Raw genomic sequence first — 11,949 nt, 5'->3', positions numbered from 1 at the left:
TACGAGTATGTTTCAATTATTTGTTTTACATAAATATTAATATAATTATATCTATATCAATAGAAAATTAAAGTTTATGTATTAATATAATATATTATATTTTAAAATTAAAATAAATATATTTAGATAATAAAAAATTTAAAAAATATGTATGTACATAAATGAATAATTAATAAAAAAATTAAAAATTAAAAATATGTTTAATTATGATGTTTTATTTATCTTATAAGATTTATATGAATAATTAATATCAAGTAAAAAATTGTGTTTGAAAACTAAACTTGATTTAGTTTCGTTGAAAAATTAAGCTGAAATTAATCAACAATTGAATCCGACCCGATAGATAACTCGGACCACCGCCATTACCGGTGCAAGCCGGCCGCCCGGATTCTGCCTCGTCAAGATCTTCATACAGGTATTTCGTTTACTTTCGTCTTTTTCATGTATCGCATTCGGTTCTTCTGTTGATTTTATGTCTTCACTTGGTTTGAAGGTATGTTGAAATATAATCGGCAGTATCAAATCTATCTTTTACTGATCCTGTATGATGAAGAAATGCGAGAGATTTTGTTTGAATTAATTGGGAGTCCCTGAGTTATAATTTAATTTTTCTGCTGCTTGGAAATATGCTGGTCTATGTAGTGATCGTTGTTGCGGTGAGAAGGTTTCTTCATTACAATTATAATGAGAACCACGAACATATTGCAGGTCTGAAAATGACAACGAAATGGTGCTGATTTTGTTTATTTATTAGAATTATTTTTCTTGAGTTTAATTTACTAATCAATGGACTCCGCCAAGGAGTTTGATCACTAACTAGCATTCATGTCGCCTGTCTCCATCTGAAAATCAGGCAGCCACCATCAACTCTCTAGGTCAGACACTCTTTCATCTCTACAAGAAACCTTTGTCTTCTTTTTCATCTTCCTTATCATCAACCAAATTGCTACCATAATCTCTTGAAATGGACTCTGGGCAACTGGAAATTTTACGCCTCTTCTTATCCGTTGTTTCCCATCAGTATGGGAGAAGAGTCCCTCGCTCAAAGATTTCATCCCATCCGTATTCCCGTTCTGGGTCTCCTCCCTTTTCATCTTCAATCTCGATTCCTACACCACCCTTGGTTTCTCTCACTGGAGGTCACTGGACTCCTCTTTCAAATGCATTGTTTGCTCATATTGCTCACTGTTAAACATTCTCATTATACCATTTCATTTATCCTTTATGTGAGTAAGATCACGAATTTGAAGATTTAAATCCTGAAATTTAATTGACAATGGTTCTTGTTAGTTTGGATTTGTTAAGAAATTTGAAGAAGGGTGATGTGGTGAATTTAATCTTAATCTCACTGTTATGTGTTAATCACATCTTAATGTCATCATCTAGATTTGAGTTGGTTGATCACATAAAGTGTTTATTAAGAATGGTTAAATGACATGCTCTCACCAGAAAGTGATACGCTTAATACATTGGTTAATGCATACTGTAAGGTATTGAATGTGAGTGAGGCACAGTTGTACTTGAGTAGGATCATTCGGGCTGGATAAGCTCCTGATATCTTGATTATTATAAACGAGGTATGTAATTATTAACATCATATATGTGTGAGTTATGACCTATCGACTATAATTAAGGTAACTTTTAGAATTCATTTAACAAGAATTGATTAATTCATTGATAGAATTCTATGCTGTGATTTGTGCTATATAATCATTTTTTTTCTTTCTCCTTCCCTTAAACTATATTTAAATATTTCCAAACCAAATGCTTAGCATATTCTTCCCTGTATTTTACCAGACTCATATATGTCTTTCCGGGTCACGCTTATTGTTTTTTTTTTCCTCCTGCCCTTTTTGTAAGCTTACTAGGAGATCAATCGAACAATTATTTTCCTGAATGTTCTTGTGTCACAATTTGGTTGGGTGAGCTTTCTTAGTTTCCTCTACAGCGAACTTAGTAGATATATGCCTTGAGTTTCTGCGAATTATGTGTTTCATTTTTTTTTTTTTTTGGTTTATGTTGAAGAAATGAGGTTTTTTTAAGAGTAGCAGCTGAAAGGAAAATGTCAGTTTATTTTAGGGGAGTTTATGCAAATAATGTGGATTCCCCGGGGCAAGCATAAGCTAAGTAGCATTGTGTCATTGCTGAAGCTTCTATGCCTGACAATAGTTGGCTCTTGCACAACCAAAAGTGGGATGGTCTGAAAAACAACATATAAGCTTCTAAACAGCTTGTTTGTGCTCTATTTTTTGCCTCGTGTGATCTTCACTGAAGTGGTGAACAGCATTTAACTGAAGAACATTTCACACTGGTGGTTCATACCGATCACTGTATTGATCAATACAATTATTGGTTCCTTTTTTGGATACTTGGTGGTACTTATATGCCGCCCGCCTCCTGAATTCAGCAGATTCACTATTATCATGACTGCTTTTGGCAATACTGGAAATCTCCCCTTGCTATTGTAGGTTTTGTTTGTCATACCCAAGATAACCCATTTGCCCAACACTGCCATTCCAGAGGAGTGTCTTATGTCTCTTTTGCTCAGTGGGTTGCTGTTATCCTTGTTTCTATGGAGGTATTACGAGGTTGTAGAGAAAGGGATTGAAATTGAGGAACAAGGGTCAGTTGCTGATCTCAGCAGGCCTCTCCTTCCAGAAGCCGAATCTGAAGCCTCTAAGACACGTTTTATTTCCGGGGTTTTTAACAGCATACCAGGTGGTTCATAGACAACATTTCCTGGCATTAAAATCTCAAGAGAAGCCAGTGCAAGCAGTCCAAGGTTCATCCGCTGCTTGGCTGAGCCCAAAATGGTTCGGAGAATCAAAATTGTCAGCCGAACAGACTCCAGTCAAGCACTCAGCATCTCTTATCAGCTTTATTGTTGGGCTGTGCCAAAGTTACAATCTTTGGTCTTTGGAGAAGATGCGCCACTCCCTTTCGTTACTGTCAGTTTGGAGATACTAGGTGCTGCAATGGTGCCTTCTTTGATGCTTAATCTTGGAGGTACGCTTATTATGATATTTTTAAATTTGTTTTTCTATACTACTAAATATTTTTGTATAGAAGAATTATATATTTCAATAATTACATGTTCAACATTATTTTCTAAAAATTAGATTAACACGATCAAACTCCCAACATTATTCGTACTAATTACTTCGTTAATCACATTGGCCATACTTAATTAATGTAATCTACGCTGATAGGGATTAAACAAGAAGTTCCTTGAGAAAACCATCCATGTATTTTTCATGCAGCTCTCTATCCCCAAATAATTTCGCCATCTTCCTCGCGTTTTCCTTGTAACCAGTCTTACTTCCCTCCTTGTCCTGATCCGCCATAACCAGCCTCAGCGACCCTGCTACGCCATCCCTCGTAAACAACCCGTCTTGCTCATCATTCCTTGGAATCAAAACGCCGACTTTTCTCTCTTCCATCACTCTCGCATTTAATCCTTGATCCACCATGAAAGGCAACATTGCCAATGCACGTCCAAACATGGCTCCCTCTATGATCGAACTCCACCCACAATGAGTCAAGAATCCCCCAACTGAGTCGTGACTCAGTATCCTGAGTTGGGGTGCCCAACTCGCCCAGACAATCCCTCGTCCCTTGATTCGATCCTCGTACCCTTCTGGCAGCTCTAACAATGGGTGTGCAGATTTTACGAAATCGGCTCGTCTTGAACTTATCTTTAATGCCCAGAAGAATGGCAACCCAGATAGCTCCAGCCCAAGCGCCAGTTCAGTGAGTTCTCGTTGACTCAGTGCCGCTTCGCTTCCGAGTGCTACGTAAACAACTGAGTCTTTCTCATGCTGGTTCAGCCACTTACTTATTTCAACCCACGAGTCATCTTTCTCAGCCTGATCATCAACCGACGGCGGCAACAGTCCGAGTGGAACCACTGGTTTCCGGTGAAGTTCGGCCACTAGGTGCAACCACTCTGGTTCAAGCTCCATGCAACTTCTTAACGCCAAAACATCACAGCCCTGAATGACCGAGCCGAGACGGTACAGATCCGAAACTCCTGAAACGTTGGGTTGATTCGCAGAAGAAATATACATCTTGGCATCGTGAAGGGGGAAGGCTAGTTTCGTCGGAAATGTAACCCATTTGGGAGTAACAGTGAAATGCTCCGGCTGAGTCCTTGGATCCTCCCCGTTGACCATGGCGTCAGTCGTTGACCCAAACAGACACATCGTCCACCCAGTTAGGATGTTGAAGAAAACTCGTCGGACTCCGAACTTAGCCGCCATGGGAGGCAACCAGAAGGAAGCAAAGTCGTAGATAATCCAATCCAGAGAAGAAGAAGAGGATTCCAGGAAGAGACTCAAGGGGTGTTGCAGTCCATCGTAGGCCTTCTTGAGATAAGGCATTTTGTCTAGAGTGATATCGCTGGTTGCCTCTGCGTTTTCCGGCAGGTTTCCGTCACCGCCGGGTAACGGGAGCTTGACGAAAGTTATGAACGGGAGAAGGTTCGGAGGGAGATTAGGGAGACGATGGATGTTTCTAGGGGTGGAAATGAAGAAAACGTGGTGACCCTTTTGGGCAATGAGCTTGGCAAGTTGTAAGAAGGGCATGATGTGGCCGAAGGCTAGCCATGGAAACATGGCTATGTGAAGCTTTTTTGGTGCAGCAATGGAGATTGGCCGGGAATCCATTGTGAAATGGTAGAGTTTCTGGTTATGTATGTATATAAAGAGAAACGTAGTTGTGCCGTTTCTATACTAATAATAATCATTCACTTTGTTGAAATTGCACGAACGGATGATATTTATTTATTTTGGTTGAGAAAAGGAAGAAGAAAATTTAGCTGCTTCGGTTGACATATATATATATATATACATATAGATAGATATATTTACTCTGTTTTTTTAAATCTTTTCTTCATACTCGAAATATTATAGATATATGCATAATGCATGTATATAGTAGTTATCGATATGTACGTATATACATTATTATTGCACATATTATTATAGTACATGCATGCATGTCTATGTATGCGTCAGTCTCTCTATATATATATATAAGCGTACGGGTATTAGATGCATGTAACAAATGTATAAGTTCGCGTATATTTAGATATGTAGAGACGTATATATGTTCATTTATACATGTACAAGTAGAAAAATGCGCAAGTAAATAAATTCATAAATGTATTATGATACATATATATATATATATAGAGTTACAAATAAATTAATGTAATTTTTTAGAAAATATTGAAAATAATTGTTATCATTTCAAAGTAATCGGTGCTATATTTTTGTTTTTCAACTACCAAAACTTTTTAACTATTTCACATGTATATGTATATATATATATATAGCATAGTTTTTATTGGATGAGATCTCATTGCATCTTTTTTCTAGAAAAGTAGGGTTTTATCGACTGGAGAAAAATTAACAATTCATTTTGTTTGTTATTTTTACTTTTTTTTTTTCTTTTTCTAAAATTATGTACATAATTCTGACTTAAAACTCATATTCTTATAACATGCAGTAGAATTATAATCATTTAATAAGATAATATGTATACGAGTATTTATATAAATTTTTAAATGTAAATTTTGATTATTTATATGCCATAACTATTAAATGTTTGTAAAGTAGAGCACCTGTGGCGGCCACTAAAGTAAATTGTTGGGAGCATCAAACATAATGATAGTTCAGTTGACTAATTTCTACCATATTTTAATAATATTTTTTTTAATTCAAAATTGTAGCACGAAATTATTAGATAATTGGGAAATTAAAAATATTTTTTTGTTTTTATTAATCTATTAATTTAATTAAATAATTAAAATTATATTCTTAAATTAAGTATTGAAATATAATTTAATCATTTTAATTTTTTTATTACAAAATAAAATCAAAATTAGATGTTTAAAATTAAAAAAATATATATAAAAAATTGAATTATAATAAATGTAAAATATCGAAAATTAATTTAATATATTGTAAGTAGGTAATATTAAAAACTCGTTACTTTTTGCAAATTATATATATTAAAAATTAAATAAAGATCAAACCAGGCATAGCATCTGAATGGTTGAACTACACCTATGAAGTTATAATTTACCCTAAAATATCTCAGACCAAATAACTGATATTTTAATATGAAGACCAAAATTTCCCTATTCCTCCTTCCCCAGTACCCTTTCATTTTCTACAACCCACACGGATTCTTAAATTAGGTGTCCCATGACATTGAAACAGACTTCCATAGTCAGACTCCCAAACTAGGTCTAGTCTCAGTAACATTGAAACAGACTTCCATAATCACAATTGTTCCTCATTGAGCACCTCAAATTCCTACAGTGTTTTTGCAAGACACGGACTTTGTGACCCATTTCGCAGTTGCAGTCATTGTTGTACGACTAAATTAGAGAATGAACAACAAAAATAACGGACAATTGCCATTAAACTCCCTAGGTCAGTATAATCTAGGTCGGATACATATCATAAACAATTAGTCGTATAACTATTTACCAGAGGAAGAGGCCAGCTTATTCTCTTCTGAGTCATGCTTCAACGAATGGTCTCCGCCCATCAACTCCTGAAACCCTTCAACCTTCACTGGCGGAGCCCTAACAATGCTCATGTTCCTGCAGGCCAAAAAAAAAAAGGACAAAGTTCCATTAAGTCACTTGTTGTAAATCAACTCTTCTCATAGAGTGCATCCTTTTTTGGGTTTTCCTTACTGTGTCTGCATTTGAGGAATTTGCATAGATGCCAGCTGCCTAAACTGGCTACTGGATTGGGCAGCATGGAGATTTGACATTACAGCAATTTGCTGCTGCTGGAACTGCATTTGTTGATGGCTGTTATTTATAGCGTTGAATGCGTTACCATCCAACGGCAATTCTGATGCTTCAAGCTTGACCTGTACCAAAGGCCGATCTTTATCAATATCCATAGCAGGGTGAGAAGCAGAAGCTTGACGTCTACAAAATCTTTCTAACTGTTGCCTCTGCTGCATAGTCAAAGTTGGAAGCTGCACCATTTGCTGCATCTGTGGATGCATTTGTCTTGGCATCTGCGAATACACCAAAAATTTTATATTACTTAAATTTCTAACAATGCGATGACATTAAAACCTTAAGAAGACCAGATCATCTCATGTTTCTCATATAACTGCTCAGTAAAACTTCACCAAGTTAGGGAACAAAAATCAGAACCCCACTGATAACTTCCGCTCCATGGATATGCTAAGAAAACACAGAAAAGCCACAGCTGCCCAAATTTTCATCCTGTGCCTTTTGTTAATGCCACCCTCTAGGGTACTAATTAAAGAAAACCACAGTAATTACTGCCTGGTTGACTTTCACGCATCTCAAAAATACCCCTGAAGGTAGAATGAATAAGACTTGATCATGCCAACAGATGAGAAGTAAAATACAACACATCAAGATGGGTCCCTGGGAGAATAGAAAATAATAGAACATACTTGTTGGGCTAGTCGAAGAGGATTCTGGTGCTGTGACTGCATTGCTGACTGGATTGCATTTGCTTGTTGATGAGCTTGCTGAGAAAAGATACTGGTATTATCCTTAACAAGATCCGCCAAGACTCCAAAATTGCTGGGAGCAATAAGAAAGTCGCTTCAGGTAAGTAACAGAAAAAGAATGTCAACAGAAAAGAGATCAGGAAATAGGAAGCATGGATCAAAATTAGCATAGATGTCATGAACGGGGAAAGAATACAAAGAGCATACACCTTATAAATGAAAAATCAAAGCATAGGAACATACAGCCTAGCATATACAACTGAGAGGGGGAAGGGTATGTTTCAGTAACCCCTAACTTACAATGGTGATTGTAAGTAATAATTCTTCAAAGGCTAACCATGATTTTTACAACTTTTTATTTTCTATAAATCAATATTCTAGTGGAAGGAAAGGAATGGAAGGATTTTCAAAGAAATAGAAAATGACTTTGCTAAAATTAGGGATAGATGGTTATATCTTTTTGGGTCTTTAATTTTCATCATGACGTGTATAAGGTGAATGATTTCGGGTATATTATTGATTGCGTAACTAATATGTAATACTTTTGTACATGGGTTGCACCCCCTTGGTGCTCTATGAATATATTTATACTTTTTATTTTTTAAATAAAATCAATATTCTAAAGGGTAAAAACTGATGCTTGTAATTGGTGTTGTAAGTTTAAGCTTACTGCACCATCTCCAAATAGAGAAAAAAGAGAATCCTAGAACATGTCCAAGGACAAGCTCTCAGGTGAAAATCATCAACAAATTATCATTACTGGCACTGGCCTTAACAAATAAGCACTTCCCAAGTAGTGCCCTCAAAAACCACAATAATAGATGTCTTTATATTCTAAAGTTTCAATTTTATATCAAAGAAACACATCTTCATATTCCAAAGTTTCAATTCAAAAGTCAAAGAAGCACAAGGCCTTTAAGTACTCGTATATGGTGTACAAGATAAGTGAAAGTGATAACTGAATGATAACAAAAAAGATAATTGCTACAATAGAATCATTGAGCCAAAACAATTTTTCCTGTATCGGACACAAAGTCAGTTTCAACAAACTATATAAACTGGATTCCTTGAATTAGACCAGACTGAAAACCAAGAAAGAAAAACCAACACTAAATGCATTTGACTTCAATTTCCAACAGAACCAGGAAACAACTTCTTATTGCATGAAAGGCTGCAGTCAATTTTCTTAGAGGCTCCATGCCCCTTAAGAATTTTTTTTTTCCATAATAGTCTTTGCAGCATAATTGATTCCTTAAAGGCCAATCACCTACAAAGAAAATAATGCCTTTTTTTTTGCCAAATCAAGATCATGTTAATTCTTTGTATTCTATTGTGAGTTTATAATGGAATGTGATGCTACTTTAGAAATTTGGTAGGGAGAGAAAAACACTTGTGTCTCTGTGTGTGTGTGTGTGTGTGTGTGTGTGTGTGTGTGTGTGTGTCCTGCAAATGCTTATCAAACTCACCTATATCCTGCTGTTTGAAGAAACATCTTTAGAAGTTCAATTGCCGAACACTGCTTTCTGTAACTATCAGTGAGAACTTTCAAGATGCGTCCTAGTTTACAAAGATGATGGCTAAGCAGCTGCGATAAAACTTCCAGGGGAACCTCAGTTGTACTTTCAAATCCTGCACTATTCAGCATGCGAACCATTACTTTTTGAGACATCTGCAATGCTTGCTCTTCACTGAGGCTTCTCCTGTCAGTTTTCCCACGACGTAGACTTCCCCTCTGTTCCATGCTAAGGTACTCAGGCATTATACCAAGCCTCTCAATCATAACAGGACTCTTGGTTGTAACCTGCGGTAGGGTATCAAGAACTCCATAAAATTCAACTTTCCGGTTATCTTGTGCTCTAGTTATTGATGGAAGGGCACTATCAGGTACACAATTCATTGTAAACATCGTTTCAGGTAAAAATGGCACATCATCATCTGAATTATTGCCATCTAAAGTAGAACTTGGTTGTGTTCCCGATCTATTCTCCAGGACAGAATTTCCAAAGCCTGATTGATCCTCCTGAAATGCTATACGCCTTCTCTTATGCTTTTCAACATGCCTGAGATAAGCAGACATGTCCTCAGGCGTGCGCTTATCGGATTCTCGGTCTCCATGTGACAGTCTGTATGGTCTGCTAACTCTATAATGCTCAATGAACTGATTATACCATGTTTCTGGCAGTTCATTAGTCCTGTATCTCTGGGATAAATTATCAAATTCAGATTCATCATATCTTGGTCCACTGCTAAAAGTTGACCTGGATTGAACCTACACACCCAATCAAAGGATCAATAGTCACATGGCATAAAACAGAACTTTTCACCCGAAAAGAAATGGAAGCAGAAAAAGAAGAGACGTGAAAATCACTGAAAGCAACAAATCAACCAGAAAACCCTCCTTAATGTTTAAATATCTAATAGTATGTAGATATACTCATTCACATTTACAGATGATTTGTACAGAACTGAAAGTAGCAGGTAAGAACACCAAAGTTCAAGTAGGCTAGAAAGTTGAAATATATTATTCCATTATCCTTGTTTTGGATTCTTTGGAAGGAAAGAAAATTCTAGAACTTTTGAGGATAAACCTACTGATTTGTATAGGTTGAGAGATATGTGAATGCATTATTTTGGATTTTTATTGTTTGGGCATGACATGATTAGTGATGTGCATTTTGGGCATGTCATTGACTCACTAACTATATTGTGAAGTTTTATGTATAGGGGCAGTTACCCCGGTTGTTTGGTACCATGATAATATAGTTCACACTTTTTATTTCAAAAAAAAAAAAATAACACCAAGGTATTGGCATTTGGATAAAAATGCACCTTGTCCCTCTGAGAAAATCAAGTCGAAAGTGAGGCCAGCAGTTCAAATTCAATCCACACATGGAGAACCTATATCCATGTTCCTATAGAAAGCACATTATTGCAAACAATTTCCAGATACATAGCTGAACTATGCAATAGAGACAATAAAGCTGGCTTTTGAATGACAAACATTGCACTGATTGAAGAAATAAACAAACCACGAAGCAAACATTCTCTCAACACCATGTATCTTGCATGTTATAATAAATACTTTCAAAGTTTGAAAAATAATAAATTCATATTTAGTATCCTTTTACTAGTTCATCATGGACGAGCCTTATTTAATGTAAAATCTCCAACAACCACCTCAAACTCAGTATCACAGTCATCGATGTCTTTATCCCAATAGGAATGCACTATGTTTACAAGAGTAAGAATGCACTAACGCGAGTTCAGGACATTAAAGCCCTCCTTACACAGAATGATATCAAGCAGCCATGACAACTTGCAAACGAATGCCTAAAGTGACATCACATTGGCATATAACATTATAACAATCACAGCCGCTGCTATATCATGGTATGAATCACCTCTCTACCTAGCACCAATTAAATGCAAAAGGCAACTGCATTTATCCCCAAACCTGACCGATTATACTTGAATTCTGACTCTTTAAGCTCTGTTTCATCATCAGTACAGCCAATAAAAAATAAAATGCCACTAGTTACAAAAAACTGAGAAACAGAGGGATGAAGTACACAAATTCACCTTGGAAGACGTTGTATTAGACTGTAAACCGCCTTCCCGCTGCTGTACCCCGTTTAATGGACCATTCTCCAGCGTGAAGTAGACGTCGTCGCCGTGCAGCCGCAAATCTGAATCGAAACCAAAAGTCCTAATAAAATTAGGCGCAAAAGGAAAAGAAGAAAAAAAGTATTAACAATTAGTCAGAGACTTTACTCACAATTATTGTTTAGCCTCGAAACAGCAAGAGAACAAGAGGCGGAGAACGACGACGAAGTGCTAGGGTTAGGATTATGGTTGGATCGAAGGAAGAGAGAGACGGTGGCTTTGTCGAACAAGAGAGCACGAGCCCGGAGCTGGAGCTGGATCTGAGCCCTAGATTTGGAGTCATCGACACGCATGAAGGATTCCCACGAGGACGAAGAAGAGAGAAAATGAGCAAAACCTGAGTAGAGAGAATCACCGAGCCAAGCGCGCCAGACGCCGCAAGACTCGAGCTTCCTGGCCAGCTCGTAGCCTTTCCCGTCATCGCCAAGCAAAGCCATCTCTATCGCTGTTTCCTCTTTTTCTTCTTCACTCTTCAGTCTTCGACAGGGGAAGACGCGAAGAGATCAGCGGTGATGATGAAACGATGGTCAAAAGCTCCAAAAAGTCAAAAGGGTTGAGAAAAGTTCCAAGAATAAAAATGGCCCCCGGCTTAAATACAAAAGCTCTTCTTCTTTCTTTTTTAGTAAATTTATCCAATTATTTAGTAGTAGATAATAATACATCAAATTATATCGTAATAAAAATAATTTTTAAAATACACAAAAAATTATTATATTCAAATTTACAAATTTTTATATATAAAAAAATATATATAAGTATTAAAACTACATT

At 36.6% G+C, this 11,949-nt stretch overlaps 2 protein-coding genes and 1 pseudogene across 4 annotated transcripts; 1 reads left to right on the top strand and 2 right to left on the bottom strand.

The window, feature by feature from the left end:
- Positions 1 to 247: 247 nt before the first annotated feature.
- On the top strand, positions 248 to 4,821 carry LOC110814319 (protein PIN-LIKES 2 pseudogene; annotated as a pseudogene). The gene is made up of 2 exons (XR_015818233.1): positions 248 to 415; positions 2,080 to 4,821. The product of XR_015818233.1 is annotated as a protein PIN-LIKES 2 pseudogene (transcript).
- Positions 3,132 to 4,664, bottom strand: LOC110814321 (putative UDP-rhamnose:rhamnosyltransferase 1). Its single transcript, XM_088218030.1, has one exon. It carries the CDS (start codon positions 4,662 to 4,664, stop codon positions 3,213 to 3,215), a length of 1,452 nt encoding a protein of 483 aa, XP_088074156.1. The 3' UTR covers positions 3,132 to 3,212.
- A 1,458-nt stretch (positions 4,822 to 6,279) lies between the features above and the next one.
- On the bottom strand, positions 6,280 to 11,749 carry LOC110814423 (transcription initiation factor TFIID subunit). 2 transcript variants are annotated; one of them, XM_088217159.1, is made up of 6 exons: positions 11,291 to 11,749; positions 11,095 to 11,201; positions 8,982 to 9,784; positions 7,456 to 7,609; positions 6,710 to 7,044; positions 6,280 to 6,613 (listed from the first exon to the last, which is right to left on the bottom strand). In XM_088217159.1, the coding sequence occupies exons 1-6, from the start codon at positions 11,613 to 11,615 to the stop codon at positions 6,490 to 6,492; spliced, it is 1,848 nt and encodes a 615-aa protein (XP_088073285.1). In that variant the 5' UTR covers positions 11,616 to 11,749; the 3' UTR covers positions 6,280 to 6,489. The 2 variants fall into 2 exon arrangements, with proteins under 2 accessions (XP_088073285.1, XP_021897585.1); XM_022041893.2 differs by having other exon boundaries at positions 7,456 to 7,588; positions 11,291 to 11,748.
- Between the last annotated feature and the right edge of the window lie 200 nt (positions 11,750 to 11,949).

Source organism: Carica papaya, chromosome 4, assembly GCF_054855325.1.
Source record: "Carica papaya isolate Zhongbai chromosome 4, ASM5485532v1, whole genome shotgun sequence".
NCBI lineage: Eukaryota > Viridiplantae > Streptophyta > Magnoliopsida > Brassicales > Caricaceae > Carica > Carica papaya.
This window is presented reverse-complemented; position numbering and strand designations above follow the sequence as displayed.